Genomic DNA, 15,854 nt, shown 5'->3' with positions numbered 1-15,854 from the left:
CAGTAGGGGGTAAAAAATTAGAGGAGGGAAAATCCTTTTGAAGATCTGTGAAGAAAAGAGCTGCCAGCCAGCCAAGGCTCACCAAACAAGCAAGCCTAAGTGAGGGTTCCAGGCCTATCACCAAAATTGGGCTCACCACCTAATAATCACAGCTACCCTGTGTTGTGATGGTAATTGTTGATGGTAAAACTTCAATCACACCTTCGCTCTCAAGAATTCTTGCTGCTAGTCTACAGTACTAGGTATGGCTTCTTGTCTAGGCATAATTAAGGCTTTTGATTATCTGTGAAAGCAGTATAATATAGAGGAGCTGACAAGTAGAGAGATGAAGGTTCAGACCCTACTAGCACAACACAAGTAAACAAAGGCATGCAGCGGAAGAAAGAGGTGTTAAGAACAGGGTGGTGGTTAAGAACAGAGACTTATTTGGTCAACAAAGAACTAAAGGGCATTAGGTGCCACAGCCTGACAGAGAAAACAGGTCACCTAAAGGCTCTGAGACAGGAGTAGGTTTGATATGTGAAGGGCACAGCACAAAGGCCAGCCTCTGTGGGACCAAGCTCACGTTGAATGGGACAATGTCGTGCAAGAGATGTCATTGAAGAAAGAAGAAGACTCAGTGGACAGGGTTGCAGGTGGGTTTAAGGACTAAGAAGAGCCTGTGGGGGAATTGCAGTAGTCAGACAGTTTGATGTTTCTGTACTGTCAGGGTCTCCAAGTGTGCTGGGAGGAGGGGCAAGGATGAAGGTAGGAAGATGAGTTAAAATGCAGGCCCTGGACACATCCAAGCCCATGTTTAAGATGTTGAAGAGTCCTCTACTTGAATACACAAGGCAGGTGTTTGCTTCAACTGTTCTATCTGGGACAAAAACAAAACAAAAAACAAAAAACCCATATTACATTTTGCTTTTAAAACATACTAACCTTTTCCAGAATCATTGCTGAATTAGACCCCTTATGGCAGGGTGCATGCTGGGAAGTGTGGTGCTGTCTCTTCAGGTCTGTTCTTAGCTGGTGAATTGGGTCGATCACAGCTTTAAGATATGTGCACCATTGTTCTGACAGCTCTTCCTCTGTGTGAAGTGAAATTGAATCAAGGAGACACAAAGTAAAGGACAGATTGATAGTTTACAGACTTTTCATGTTTGTTTATAAAAAAAATAATCAGACAGGTGTTACTATAAAAAGAGCATGAAGCGAGTGGCCAACTTTCATTAATTCCAAACAAAATTCCCCTTTATATGTAGGTTCAAAAAATAAAAATAAAAACTCACCAAAATTCATAAGCTCACAAAAACATTCATTTCCAATGCTCTCTTCATTGAGACAAGATTTTATTTCAGACTCCAATTTACATCTGAAACAGACATGATCTCAATCAATTTCTTTATAGTCATAATCATGCATATAGGCTTAAATGTGAGTGGGGTAGGAATAGTCCATCGAATTTGGTTTTGTTCATCTGCTCATTTATTCAAGCCATGTTCCTAACATTGGCAGAAACAACAGGATGAGCATGGACAAGTGGCCTCCACAGATCTTAGCAGCATACCACACTAATTGACCCAGGGCACCAGGAAGCTACCCCACCTGGTCAGGATTCAGCTCAGAAAGACTCAAGGCAGCAGGTTAGAGATGAGGAGTAACAGCAGCAGCTGAAGAGGAAGAGAGAGGCCAGCCTGGACCTGCAAGAAGGCCACTTAAAGGTCAGAGATGATGGAGTCTGACTCAGGCAAACAGGAACAAAACACATATTTTGGTTTTACCCAGTAATGACCAATAAATCTTTATAATCTTTTACTACATTTTTAAAGATATAATCATTTCTGGAGTAAAACCATTCTCACCTCTAGGTGGGCATTCAACACAATTTTTGTACCCCTTGTTTAAGTAGCTAAATCAGAGATTTGTTGTTGATGTATACTTTAATATTAAAATGGCATGACAAAATAGTGACAATTATAATACTTTAATATGATTATTATTTTCATTTTCACAAACAGGTTTCTTTTCTTTAACTACCTGTATTTTATATAATTGGAATAACAGCATATTTAATAGCTCATGCTATAATTTTATGAGGTTATTTTATTTATCACTGGTATTTTACACTATTTTCAAATGGTTTTCGTAATTCACGTTGTAATACTAGATAGTGTGCACATGCATATGCCCCATCACCTTTCAAGCTAAGTCATATATGAATAAATCTGAGAGGCTACTATAGACGATACTTCTCTATTTCCTTGAAGGCAGCTTTTTCCAGTAATGGTGGAGGGTTTGCCTATGTGTTCGAATGTGAGCACATATGTTTATGTGTTTGGGTGTATGTGCAAAGAGGTCAGCCTGAGGTATCTTTCCTTAGTTATTGCCTACCATTAGGAGACAGTGTCTCTCACTGGCTTGGGGGTCACTCAGTGGCTAGACATTCTAGACAGTGAGCTTGGGATCAGTCCACCTTCATCTCTGCAGCATTGGGTTCACAAGAACATACTATTCTCCCAGATTTCCTTTAAACCTTGTTTCTGGGAATAAAATTAAGCCTCATGTGCATGTTTAGCCAAGTACTCTTTCAACTGAGACTTTCTCCAGCCCTTGTTTCTAAGAGCATATCTGCAACTGTTACATGCAAAGTGGGTGCTTTTTCTTTTTATTCATATATATATATATATATATATATATATATATTGCTTGTTTGTTGTTATTATTTTGAGACAGAGTTTATGTGTGTAGCCCTGGCTGTCCTGCAACTCACTCTGCAGAGCAGGCTGGCTTGGAATTCACAGAGATCTGCCTGCCTCCTGAGTGCTGGAATTAAAGGTGTATACCACCACTTCTTCACCAGCTAACCCATCTACAAACGGTTGCTTTGCAGTCAGTAATACATCATCTACAAATGATTGCACCAAAGTTCACTTTGTGTCACAGAAGGAAACAACGGCACATGCTTCTGGGAACATGTAGCAGAGTCCACAGGGAATGAGATTTGAGTAAGCCTGCTGAATTTCAAATAGAAATTTACAACTTTAAATATTGAACACATTTGATATTTGGAAGTTCTATCTAGTTCTCTAAGCACAGATTTCAAGGTCCTAACCTGTGCCTGTGCGTGCGTGCGTGCGTGCGTGCGTGCGTGCGTGCGTGTGTGTGTGTGTGTGTGTGTGTGTGTGTGTGTGTGTGTGTACATGTGCACAGTAGAGGCCAAAAGTCAGAGGCTGATGTTAGGTGTCTTCTTCAATCAGTCTCCACCCTATTGTCTTTAATTTTGAAAGATTTATTTATTTTATGTGTTTGTGTATTCTGCTTACATGCATGTATGTGCGCCCTGCTTACACGTACGTAGTAGGTGTACTACACACATGTCTGGTGCCATTGAAACAGGGTTTCCGATCCCCTGGGCCTGGAGTTACAGACAGTCGCCAGGCTCCCTGTGGGTGCTGGGGTCCCGACAAGAGCAACAAGCGCTCTGGTCAGCCGAGCCATCTCTCCAGCCCTCCCCCCTTATTTTCTGAGATAGGGTTTCTCACTCAACCTGAAGTTTACCAACTCAGCCAGACTTGCTGGCCAGCCATCTCCAAGATCCTCCTTCCTCATCTCATCAGAACACTTGTGGGCCATCGTGCCAGGCATTTTATCCTGTGGGTACTAGAGATGGAGCTCGGGCCCCTGTAGCTCCCTCCCAAACTCTTTACCAACTGAACTATCTTCCAGCCTGCCTTCCTGGGTTTTATTAACAAGGCTGGAGGAGTAGATCTACTTTGATTTGAATCGACCCTTTTGGGAAAAAGAAAAGCCTGCTAGCTCCCAGATGATGGAACACAGGAAACAAATACCAATTTCAGTCCCAGCTTCCCATATGCTAGCTTGTTTAACTTTTGCAGACACTTTAGCCCTCTAAACCCAGCCAGAAGTCTGACCTACTTGGTATGGTTTTTTCCCAGATTGAGGTTAAACACAGTAACTATTAACTTTGATGGTGACTTATTACCAAGAAGAGGTTAAACACCATTGTACCCCTTATCTTCTGCAGGTTGGAGACCCTTAAATGAGGTCTTTGGGTAAAGCATAAGAATCTTTTCCTTATTAAGGGAGTACATATTTTGTGTGTGCATATGTGTGTATGTGTACTAATTTTTAAATTTTTCTGAGACACAGTCTCATTTTATAGCCCAGGTTAGCCTGTAACTTGCTATTTGGCCCAGACTGTCCTCGACATTGTGGCAATCCTCCTGCCTCTGCATCCTGACTGCTGGGATTATACATGCCATCCAGCATGCCAGGCAGATTTTCTGAGGTAGACAAATACAGCACTTAAACTACTTATTTGCTCTAGGTCCCTACATCCTCAATACATCTAGACACTTCCCTATCATTAGAGAAGTTTCTTGGTGCTATTAGTTTTTAATTTCACTGAAAATTCATTTAAATTACCTTACATTCTAGAAGAACATGGAAAATGATCTTAGGATTCTTATTTGGTTCAGTGTTTAGTCCTTATAAATTTGCAGATAGTGAGGTCGTCCTCACTGGAGAGTTCCTTGTCCCCAACATATGTCTTTCCATCTCTGTCAACAGAATGAGTTTCCATAATGCTATGCATATGATGCATCTACCTGGCTCAAGACCTACTCAGTCCACACATTAGGGAGGATGTACAGTGACCAAAATTTATAAAATGAAAGAGAAAAGGGAACCCTTCCCAGTGCCCTCCTTTGTGTGTGCTTGCATCAATGACCACTATGATTAAAGCTAACAAGTGGCTTTCCTTTTTATTGTATTTCAAGTTATGCAAATTTTCAAAATGTTTTTCAGTGGCCTTGATATTTTTTTCTCTATTAGAGGTGACATTTGAAGGGTTTTGGTGTATCTGATTTGGTTTTTCTAGTTTAACTCTATTGTGCAGTTTGTAGCATTTTGTTTCTCTGCTTTAAGTTTTATCATAATCTAAACCCCTGATCAATCATGAGCCTCGCACCTCTCATATAGAGATCACTGCACAGAGTGCAAAACTCTTATTGACATGAAATCACACAAGTCCAAAGCAAAGAGAATGAAATTCAGAAACTTAACTTAGAGTAAGATCACAACAATGTTCTATCTTCCTAAGAATAAGTACATGTAATAACATTTTTTAAAGCCTAATGTATAAATATTACATTGTCCAGAGCAAATGGGTTAGCCTTAAACAGTGAGAAAGACATCTGCTTTCTCTTTTTGGTCTTTACTTTTGAAACCGAAGTTATTTTTTGCAGAGTTTACAATTAAGTTCAAATATCAAATTATTATTTTGTCTTAATTCATCTTTGATTTCTACAAATAACAACAGGATCCAGATCAAAACCAAGTGAGTCCTGCCTGGTACAATATCAAGCCAGCACGGAGAGCTCCTTTGTATTGAGTGCCCTCTGTGAAAGGATGACGGTGATGCTTGCCCTCAAGGAGCCTGTGTTTTACAGGGAAGAAGAGTATGCTTGCCCTCAAGGAGCCTGTGTTTTACAGGGAAGAAGAGTATAAGTCAAACACGAGCATGTGATGTGTACATACACACGGCCAAGCCAGGGATGGGGAGTGCAAAAGAGAGAGTGGCTAGTAGTGGTGACTGTCCTTTAGCTGTATCAGGAAGCAAACACACAGCAACACACTTCCTGCCTCCCAGGGTAAGCTGAGAAAATGTGACTCCAATTCAAACAACTCTGAATTTTCATTGTGTGGCTTTACTAGCATGGACCATTATTGACGAAAGTCAATCATGGCAAGGCACAGGAGTTCTCACACATTACCACTAACCTGGGTGGGGTGGGATGGGAAGGGAGAGGATCCCCAGTCTCACCTGACTCCCTTCAGCCGCTCCTGTTCCTGCCACCACACTTGCTTGTGTTGTTTGATCAACATTTGTTCTTTAGCTGCCTTTGAAGTCTCCACAGCTTTTCTGATCTACATTTACAGGACGAACAAAAGAATAACAATGCTGAAGCTTTTAAAAACAATTTTTTTTCCCAGATCCGGGGAGAAGTTGGGGTGGGGGTGGGGGAGGGGAGTAAGGCAGTGAATATGCTCAAAATACATGCATGAACTTCTCAGAGAATTACTAAAAAACAAATCGTATTTTAGAAATGTATTTTCACAAAAGGAAGGTTTCCTGTTTTTACAGTCATCACCGGCACATCTTCTAACACACAATCCACCTGAAATACGTACTGAATTAAGCATCAGGGAGAAGAGACATGTGCACCAGTGGTGCATGCCAATAATCCCAGCCCTAGGACCATGGAGGCGGGGGAAGCATGAATTTAAGCCTAGTCTTAGCTAAATGGCGAGTTTGAGACTGTCTCAAAAAGCACAATATCAATGAAAAGAAAGACATGATGGCTTCCAATACTGGCCAATTTGAGAACCCCATTTAAGGTTTGTAAAAAGAGGTGAAGTTGTTGTAGGTGGGTTTTTTGTTTTGTTTTGTTTTGTTTGCTTGCTTGCTTTTTTAAAAATATTTACTTATTGTTACTTTGTGTGTATGGGTGTTTTGCCTGCATTTATGTCTATGCACCACAAGCCCACAGAGGCCCGAAGAGGGTGTCAGATCCCCTAGAACTGGAGTTACTGATGGTTGCTCGACACCATGTGGGTCCTGGAAGCCAAACCTTGGTCCCCTGGATCAGCAGTGAGTGGACTTAGACACTGAGCCCTCTTCCCAGCAGTGCCATTCTGTTTCTATCAAATAAGTAATACCCCCACCTCATTCCCAAGGGAGCTTTCAAGAGTTCCCATACATTTGTCCCCATTTTGAAAACATTTCCTGCAAGGTATTTAGGTAATATTATTCCCATTTTATACATGAGGATGCCCAAAGGCCAGAGGATTTGGTTCAAAGATTTAGTCAAAGCCATAAAGTGTGTAAATATCGCACCTGTGGACCCTTGGTGTTGGGTTGGATTTAATCTGAACCCTCATTGTAAGATGGGAAAGGTTCATTAAAACTGTTGTTAGGGGATCTGACTGTAAATGGAGGTTTTTCTCCCACCCACCAGCTCCCGAATAAACACTCAGAGGGTTAATATGAATTATAATTGTTTGGCCGATGGCTCAGACTTCTTACTGGCTAGCTCTACATATAAACCAACCCATTTCTAATAATCTATATTTTACTACAATGGCTCATGGCTTGTTACCTCACATCTTGCTTCCCTGAAGGCTACATGGCATCTCTGACTCCACCTCCTCTCACTCCGTATCTCTGTCTGGATTTTCCACCTAGCCTTATTTTGCCTGGCCATTGGCCAAATCAGTTTTATTCATCAACCAATAAAAGCAACGCATATCTGTAGCATACAGAAGGGCATCCCACATCACCTGGCTTCAGTCCCAGCTTCAGTACTCAAGAACAGGACCTGGAATATGCAACTGCAATCATTCAGCTTCACAGCTTTAAAAATAAACCTTTCAGAGTTAGGCAAATAGTTATTATAAGGTACTTAGGAAAGAAGTGCTGAAAGATTATGGAAGAGGTAAACTTAATTGTTCAACTAAATGTAGTGTTCTCTGAGTTCCATGGCCTTTGAACATGCTGCACCCACATGCTTAGGGACTTTGAAGCCAACTTCTGTCGGGCCTGGGTCTGTTGCCACCTCTCTGATCTGTGCTCATGCATAACACAGCCTCTTTCTCAGATGCCCCTTTCAGCTGACTTCTAGATGGGTTCAGACAAAGAAAGATGCCAGCCATGGAAGTTGAGAGGGAGGGAGACAAGACAAAGCCAACACATCATCACCCTCCTCCTAAAGCATTACCCACCCCTCCTTTTTCAGAAGATGTAGCACAAGTTCTAATAGGTCTTAATAATAAAAGCCCAGGGTCAGATATGGGGGGGAGGAGTAATGCTGAGAGAACAGAGAGATAAAGGAGCAAAACTACAGCCACCTTACCTATTCAACTTCCTTGCAAAAAAAGAGACAAAGCTCCTCTCTCCTCCTGCCTTATCACTTCCTCTTTCCATCCAGCCATATCACTTCCTGTCTGTACAGACATCTGAACCTCTATGGTTAGTTAGTGACTAGCTTCATCCCTCTGGTCTTCGGGCAAGCTTTATTTATTAGAGTATAAACAAGATATCACTACAAGAAGGTTCTGGAGTTCTCCAGTGCACCCAATTGTCCCTGGACATGGTTCCAAATAGCTCTGAGGTTTCTCCCATGGGATGTGGTACCACCCTACTGCTTTGTTTCATCCCTCCCATCTGAGGGTGGCAGTGACTTAAGCGGATGTTCACCTCTATGTTGCCTCACAGTCCCCTGCCTCTTAGCCCTATGGTTCTGCCATCTGCACGACCACCTTCCAACACTGACTGCTGCTGGACCCCAACCCAGCAAGCAGTGTCTAATTCTTATTTTAGACTCCGCTTATAGTCATACGTACTCTGAACTCATGTTAACACTTTTAGAAATGCATGACCATAAAAATCAAATCAAGAGTGATGGTTCAGTGGTTGAGAGCAGCTGCCCTTGCAGAGGACTCGGGTTTGATTCCCAGCACCCATATGGAGCCTCACAATCTCCTGTAACTCCAGCTCTAGGGGATCTGACAACCTCTTCTGGCCTCATATGCACAGACACACACACAGACACACATATACACAATTACAAAATGAAACAAACCTTTAAAACAGAGAGTACAGATCAGAAACTTGACAAAATATGCATATTTCATAATTTCTCTGGTACTAAACTACTCCAGTACTTTAATAGCTGTAAAATATCAATAATGAAGATATTAAAAACTTGAGAAGACAAGTTCCAAAAAGGGATCTCATAATGCATGCTATTTCCAGCTGCTGTTCACTGATTACTTTAACCTTGAGTTTTATCTTTTTGCTGTTCTGGCTTCTGATTCAAAATTAGGGACCTGAGCAAACAAATTAATCCAAAGACTGACTTAAAAAAGACGAAGTCAAACCTTTTCCACAGAAGTTCTGAAGAATATTATAATTACGAAGTTTAAGGAAAAATTCAATGGGAGACACTGGTAAAAACACAGTTTCTACCTATTGAAAAATAAAAGAATGGAGTGTTTCTACATTCTGACAGGCTAGCACTTGAGAAAAGAATGTCTAAAACTTCAAATTTTTAACATTCACAGTCCCTAAAGTTTCTTGCAACAGACACAACTTTAAAATTAGATTCCTTTGACATATTTGGTCCATGTTGTACAAAAAATTAAAACACATTGGTAGAAGATGTGAAAATATTTTTTATAGCTTAAAGAAAAAAAAATCAATGTTGTTGCCTTTGGGCCCAAGGAAAGACCAATTAAATAGACTATAAAAGTCAAAATTCAAGCTACTATTTTCCACAAGACACTTCCAATACTTTGTACAACATCTTAATTTTTGTTTTTTGTTTTGTTCTTTTGGAAATTCAGCCACTGACTCTACTTTTATCCTCAGGCCACAAATGAAGAAAAACAAAGCCTTTAAAAGAACTCAAAGACTTAAAGTTGTATCTTCATCAGCTGATATTGCTAGGTGACTCTAATTCATTTTACTGGGCAATAAGCCATGTAAAAATATTTTTGAGGTGGGCGATAGCTAATGCAGAATGCTGATGATTTAAAATAGTTTGAAGAAAAATAATGAATTCATTAAAAGATCAGAAAACAAAAGTCTACTGCATCTGGTTTGTTCTGATTATCTAAGATATGAAACCCCAACTAAGCCTTTGGAAATACTACAAAAGACATATAGGTCAGAGAGTCCAGGTTCAGAACTAAACATCTGCAGGCAGTGTGCAGCTGAAACTACAGTGCACGTGATTACATATTTGACAAAACTCACGGGGATGTGATGGGAGCTCTAGCAATAAAGAACTGTCAATGTAGCACAAAGGACAAAACTACCCTAAGATGCAGCCCCTCATCTGTCAGACTGGCAGTAACTCTGATATCTAACAAAGCAGTCCTCAAGTCTCCAGTGAAGCATGCTCCCTCTTACATTCTAGTAGGAATAGAGAATGATACAAGCCCCACTGAAGGGAATATGGCTACACATAAGATGTTTGCATTGATTAACTATGACCAACAGCATCATTTATAGAAATAGATTCAAAAACCATCTTAACAAAAGTGTACCAGCCTGGTCCACAGAGCGAGCTCTGGGACTGGCTCCAAAGCTACAGAAAAACCCTGTCCCAAAAAAAAAAAAAGTGTACAAAATTATTCACTGCAGCACCATTTACAATAGAAAAAGACCGGAGAACAACAAAAAAAAAATCCCTTCAAAATTGTTCTTTCCAATGCAAATTGAACCTGAATCTGATCAGTTCTCTAGATGTGACTGTCAATGTACAGGAAATGCAAAGAGAAAACAATGTTTAATGACCCAATATTGACGAAGTCAGCATAATTCAAACTATGAGGAACTATACAACCAGTAATGTGGCTTCTTCAAGAAATACAAATCATAAAACTACAAGAGAATGGAAGGAACAAGCTGAAGCAAAATTACAAAAATTAATTGAAATGTCTGCATGGCATGCAAGCCTATTTGAGTAAATTTTGAAATAACTTAATGAGGCAATCAAGGAAATTTAATAATACTAACTAGAGAAAACAAATTATTGAGAAGTTAATATTTTCATGCATGGTGGTGGTATAACAGGACTTTTAGGTTCTAATGTTTAGAGTAACATACTAAATGCTTATACATGAAATATTATGATATAAATCATTTGATGCACGATAGTTTAGAATGGGAGACGGTGTGATGGCATCATAAATAGAGCCAAGGCCAGAGCTGATCATGTGTGAGGCTAGAAGTCCCATAGTGACTTAGCATACCATTCAAACTAATTATATTCATATGTGTAATTTCTATAAGGTTAGAAAGATGGAAAGGTATCTAAATGAAGCAAGAAGATATATCCATCTAAAACAAAGAAAGTCAAATCAAAATAAGTGGGAAGATTGTTTTAAACTTAATGAATCACAAATGAAAACACAGTGTACCACAAACTGGCCTTGGTTTCCAGCCCCGGTCCACCAGGCAGCTTGAGATTAGAGACTGGTCTTCGGGAAGCTTGACGTTTACCTCAGAGTCTCACCTGGCATTACAAACTCATCATGCTTAATGACACAGGGGTTATACAGAGCAGCATCACACCCTATGTCAGTAACGACATCCTGGTAAGCGGCTGAGCAGTCCAGATCTAGTTTGAGGTGCCATTTTTACTCCTGGGTCTACATGTCAACAGCCTATCATTCTGTGTCTATTTAGTATTGCCAGAGCAAAGTGTTGTGACCATTAACAGTGGCTGTTAAGACTGTTAATCTCCTCTGCAAAAACTGAACACATATAGTAGTGAAATGAAAAGGAAAATAGACATAATTAATACAAATATGCAGAGTGAATTGCTATCTATATGACATTAGATAGAATTACTCTTTGAGCTTGTACATGTTTTATAAAAATGTAAGTAATAATATAATCAAGATTAACAGAGATAGCATTGGTAATTCTCCTTAGTACAGACTGTTTGGCATATCAACATCTATAATGCTAAAATGGATTTTAAGAGCTTTATTTAATTCCCAGCTATTTAATTCTAGCTAAGTCCTGAGTCTTTTAACGAAACACTATTTAGAAATTATTTTTGTCTTAGAAAGTAAATTAAAGCAAAATGTCAATGTAAATTCTCTAAGTTGAATGAGAAGAAAAAAGTTCCAGAATTCAGGTACAATTCCTAATACATCTTCCTTAATCCAGATATAATAAAAATGTAAATTACATGAAGAAAAAAATCAAAGTATTAGAAAGTTATGTAGCAGTTCTCAAAACACGTTCATTCTCACTAACCAAAAGTGCAAAACAACAGATAAGGCACTGAAGCTGTAAAAGGACACTTCATTGATTTATGAGGGATGGAGATGGAAAAGTTGGGGGGAGGGGTTGGGAGAGAGAACAAAGAGATATCAAGATAGAGGAAGCCATTATGGAGTTAGGGAGAAACCTGGTGCTAGGGAAATTCCTAGGAATCTACAAAGATGAACCCAGCTAAGACTCCTAGCCACAGTGGAGAGGATGCATGAACTGGCCTTCCCCTGTAGTCAGATCCCATCATAGCATCACTTCTGGTATCTGATGAAAGCAGATGCAGCTATCCATAGCCAAACACTGGGCTGAGCTCCTGGAGTTCAGTTGCAGAGAGGGAGGAGAGATCATATGAGCAACGTGGGTCAAAATCAAGATGGGGAAAACCACAGAGACAGCTGACCCAAGCTAGCAGTAGCTCATGGACTTTGGACTGACACCTGGGGAACCTGCATGGGACTCACTGAGTGTAGCTTGATCTGTTTGGGGGGAGGGGAGCTGGCAGTAGGACCAGGACTTATCCCAGATACATGAACTGGCTTTTTGGAGCTCAGTCCCTATGGTGGGATACCTTGCTTAGCCTTGATACAGGGGGAGGGACTTGGCCCTACCTCAACTTGGTATCCCAGACTTTAATGACTCCCCAAGGAAGGCCTTACCCCCTCTGAGGAGTGGATGGAGGTGGAACACGAGAAAGGGGGGGGTAGGAAAACCAGAGGGAGGGAGAACTGGAGTTGGAATGTACAAATAATAATAAACAAAAAAGAATTCTCCTTTTTCTGCCTCCCACCTCACTGTAAAAGGTCTGGGCTTACAAGTACAGGAGGTAGATCTGGCTGTTAGGTAGCTTCTGAGGGCTGGGACTCCTGCAGGTTCTCATGTGTGTGTGGCAAGCACTTTACACATTGGGGTGTCTGGGGTGTCTCCCCACCTCCACTTAGCTCATGTTTATTGACCTTGAGATATCAAATCCAGTGATGTTTCCTGTAAAAAAAAGGTCTTTCTTCTTTGACCCCTCTGAGGAGTGCATGGGAGGGGGGAGGGGGTGAAGGGGGTGGAGAAGGGAAGGGAGGGGGAACTGGAATGTAAAATGAAAAATAAATTTTCCTAACCATTCCTTTAGGATCAAATCTAGTTACTATACAACGAGAAACATGTTTTATTGTAGTTTGTATTTAATATTATTTTATTCCCAGGTTTATTTAACAGACTGTCTCTATCCCAGCAAACAGAGCCTTCCACTGAGGGTAAAGGAGTAGGCTATGTTAGTCACACGTGTCTGCAAGCTAAATAGGAGACAAAGCCTAAACTTTGTGCTCTGTGGTGATTAACTAATATGGAAATAATACAAAGGTAATGTGATAAAATGTTAAGAGGAAACAAATATATACATATATATATACACACACATATATATATATACACATACATACATATATATGGGATTTAATAGTGAATGATACTAAAACACATATAGTGTGTGTGTGTGTGTGTGTGTGTGTGTGTGTGTGAGTACATTTTAACTCTATGAAGTCTCAGAACACAAGCCACAGAAAGTCCTCCAGGAAGATAATCAGGGGGCTTTTCTGTGAAATTACATGGAATATCTTCTTATGATGACAATAATTTACAGTCGAACCTGAGCCAAGCAAACCATACCCCACTTTGTTAAGTACCTGACTCAGTTTGTAGTGATATAGCTGATGGAGATCTGTAATTTCTCTAAACTAAGGTCTTACATGAGCTTTGCATTTGGAAGAATTGCCTTTTTAAATGATTAATATTAACAATAAAAGACATGAAAAACCATCCAAATCCTAAAACTTTAAATATTAATGAAAACTTGTAAATTGGTGTATTGTTTCACCAGGATTTTCAATGCAACCAAGCAACAACAACACAAAATACTATTTTTAATGAACTGTATTCTTTGCACAAGTATAGCACATGAGTAATCCTCAGAGATATACAGGTCTAAAATATATGCATGATCCTTTGTACATGACTCCTTCAGATTTAGTCAAATTACCCTTTTCATGGTACTGGACACATACTCCAGGGGAGAAATACATAAAATTCTAGAACAGAAAATACCCAAGAGCATATTGTTCTACATTTACTTTGTGTGTATGTGTGTGGACATGTGCCACAGAATACACATGAAGTCGCAGGACAACTTTAAAGAGTTGGCTCTCTCCTTTCATCATGTGGGTCCTGGGAATTGAACTCAGATAGTCAGGATTGGCAACAAGCACCTTTCCCCAATTACTGGTACCCAAGGGCATATTTATATGGAGAAAGAGCACTAGATTGGGAAATAACTTGTGGCTTGTCAGAATATTTTACTTCTCCTACCAAGTTGAAAATTGTTGAAAGTTAAGGAAATAACCTTCTTTACAAAAGTAAAGTTGAATACAGACTTCTTAATTATGTTACTAAGGATTTGTAGTGCATCTAAATTAATCCCAGCACTGTCAGGACATACGATGGATGTTTGCTGCTGCTCGCTATCATCAGTAGTAAAAACTACTTGCACATTCACTTGTGTTCTATTTTCGATGTAAATACCATCATCCCTCCTAGCAATTCAATTTACCAAACTTAAAAATTAATAAATAAATAAATAAATAAATAAATAAATAAATAAATAAAAGCCTCTAACCTTCATCTCTGTGGAAGCAGATGCTAACTTCCTGGCTCTGGTTAAGGCATGTAATTGTTGGTAGTCTGCTGGCTTATACCTGAAGTTTCTCATCCCATTTTTGATATGGATAGCCAGGTTATCTGGTTTTTGTACAAGCAGAAAAATGACAGTGAAATAATGTCACATCATTCAAACTCAAATTTTAGTTAGGGGAAAAGTATTGAGATTAGATTGTTGTTTTATTTTTTAAAAGCAAGTAAAAGATAATTACAACAGTCATGATGTACTTAATACTATGTGTCAATAACCTCTTAGAGATGGCTATCGCAGTCCTTGTAGAGCATTGCTTCCAAATGGGGCATAGAAAGTCAATTCTATGTGAGCTAGATAGAATGCTGCCAGTGCTAGAAACTATGGTGCTACTCAATCTACTTACATTTCAGACATTTTTTTTAAAATGTGTTCTGTATCAATAATAAATATTTAAGCATCACATCTCTATTAATCAAACTACACAAGGAGATATTGAAGCATCAATGAATTTGAGAAATGATTTTTTAAATAATACTAAACTAAATATGTAATAGCTCAAATAAAACTCTAACTACATTAATATTTGTGTACTTTCTCCACCCAAAGACATACAATATCCTAATTTAGTAAATTAACCTTTTTTTGATAAATTACAGGAAGAGGTCCACTAAGGCCAAGGCATAAATCACAATGACCCAAATAAGTGTAACAAAAGTGCATGTTTGCATCAATGTGAATAACTAATGTCTGCTGTAAGAGAATCCCAAATGTCTTCAGGAAAAACATGAGAAGGCAACGATATCCTGGCCACAGATGTGACTAAAACAGAACGGGTCAGGCATTCGGTGTAAGAAAACCAGTTTCCCTTAGTAAAATTTTAGAAATCAGCATTCTAATTTTGTTTCATTTTCATTTTAAACTGCACAATACACTATAAATCAAAAAGGACAGAAAGAAGACGGTGGAAAAATACCTGAGCTGTCGTTTCTCTGAATCATCATGAATGGCCAATCTCTTTTATTCATGCTTTCTGTAATCTGTCAAGGAACAAGCGATGGTTTAAATTTCACAGACTGATTTTCAAATATTTTCAGAGATGCTTTGACTTAATTATTTTCAAAAGGAAAAATTAGGAGTGGCTGTCATTAGTCTATATTCTATGGTATTTTTTCTATCTCATCTGTGTGTGTGTGCACCTAGTGAGGGTACACATGCAGTGTGCATGTGTATATATGTGTACAAGTGATGGCGAGAGGTCAACATCTGGTGTCATTTCCCAAGAGCCAACCTCCATGTTATTTGTTTAAAACAGTCTCCCATGGG

The 15,854-nt window shown here is 39.4% G+C and overlaps 1 protein-coding gene across 1 annotated transcript in view; it reads right to left on the bottom strand.

Moving 5' to 3' along the window:
- The window catches only part of Ccdc148 (coiled-coil domain containing 148), a 173,518-nt gene extending 157,956 nt beyond the window's left edge, over positions 1 to 15,562 (bottom strand). Inside the window, exons 1-5 of the mRNA XM_051184658.1 lie at positions 15,505 to 15,562; positions 14,517 to 14,638; positions 5,831 to 5,934; positions 1,275 to 1,357; positions 925 to 1,073 (exon numbers count right to left, since the gene is read on the bottom strand). Of these exons, the coding sequence (XP_051040615.1) occupies positions 925 to 1,073; positions 1,275 to 1,357; positions 5,831 to 5,934; positions 14,517 to 14,638; positions 15,505 to 15,556 (510 nt within the window). The 5' untranslated portion in view covers positions 15,557 to 15,562. The remainder of the gene's footprint in view (positions 1 to 924; positions 1,074 to 1,274; positions 1,358 to 5,830; positions 5,935 to 14,516; positions 14,639 to 15,504) is intronic.
- Positions 15,563 to 15,854: the final 292 nt, after the last annotated feature.

Source organism: Phodopus roborovskii, unplaced genomic scaffold, assembly GCF_943737965.1.
Source record: "Phodopus roborovskii unplaced genomic scaffold, PHOROB, whole genome shotgun sequence".
Taxonomy (NCBI): Eukaryota; Metazoa; Chordata; class Mammalia; order Rodentia; family Cricetidae; genus Phodopus; species Phodopus roborovskii.
The sequence above is the reverse complement of the archived record's forward strand: the minus strand, read 5'-3'. Positions and strand labels throughout refer to the sequence as shown.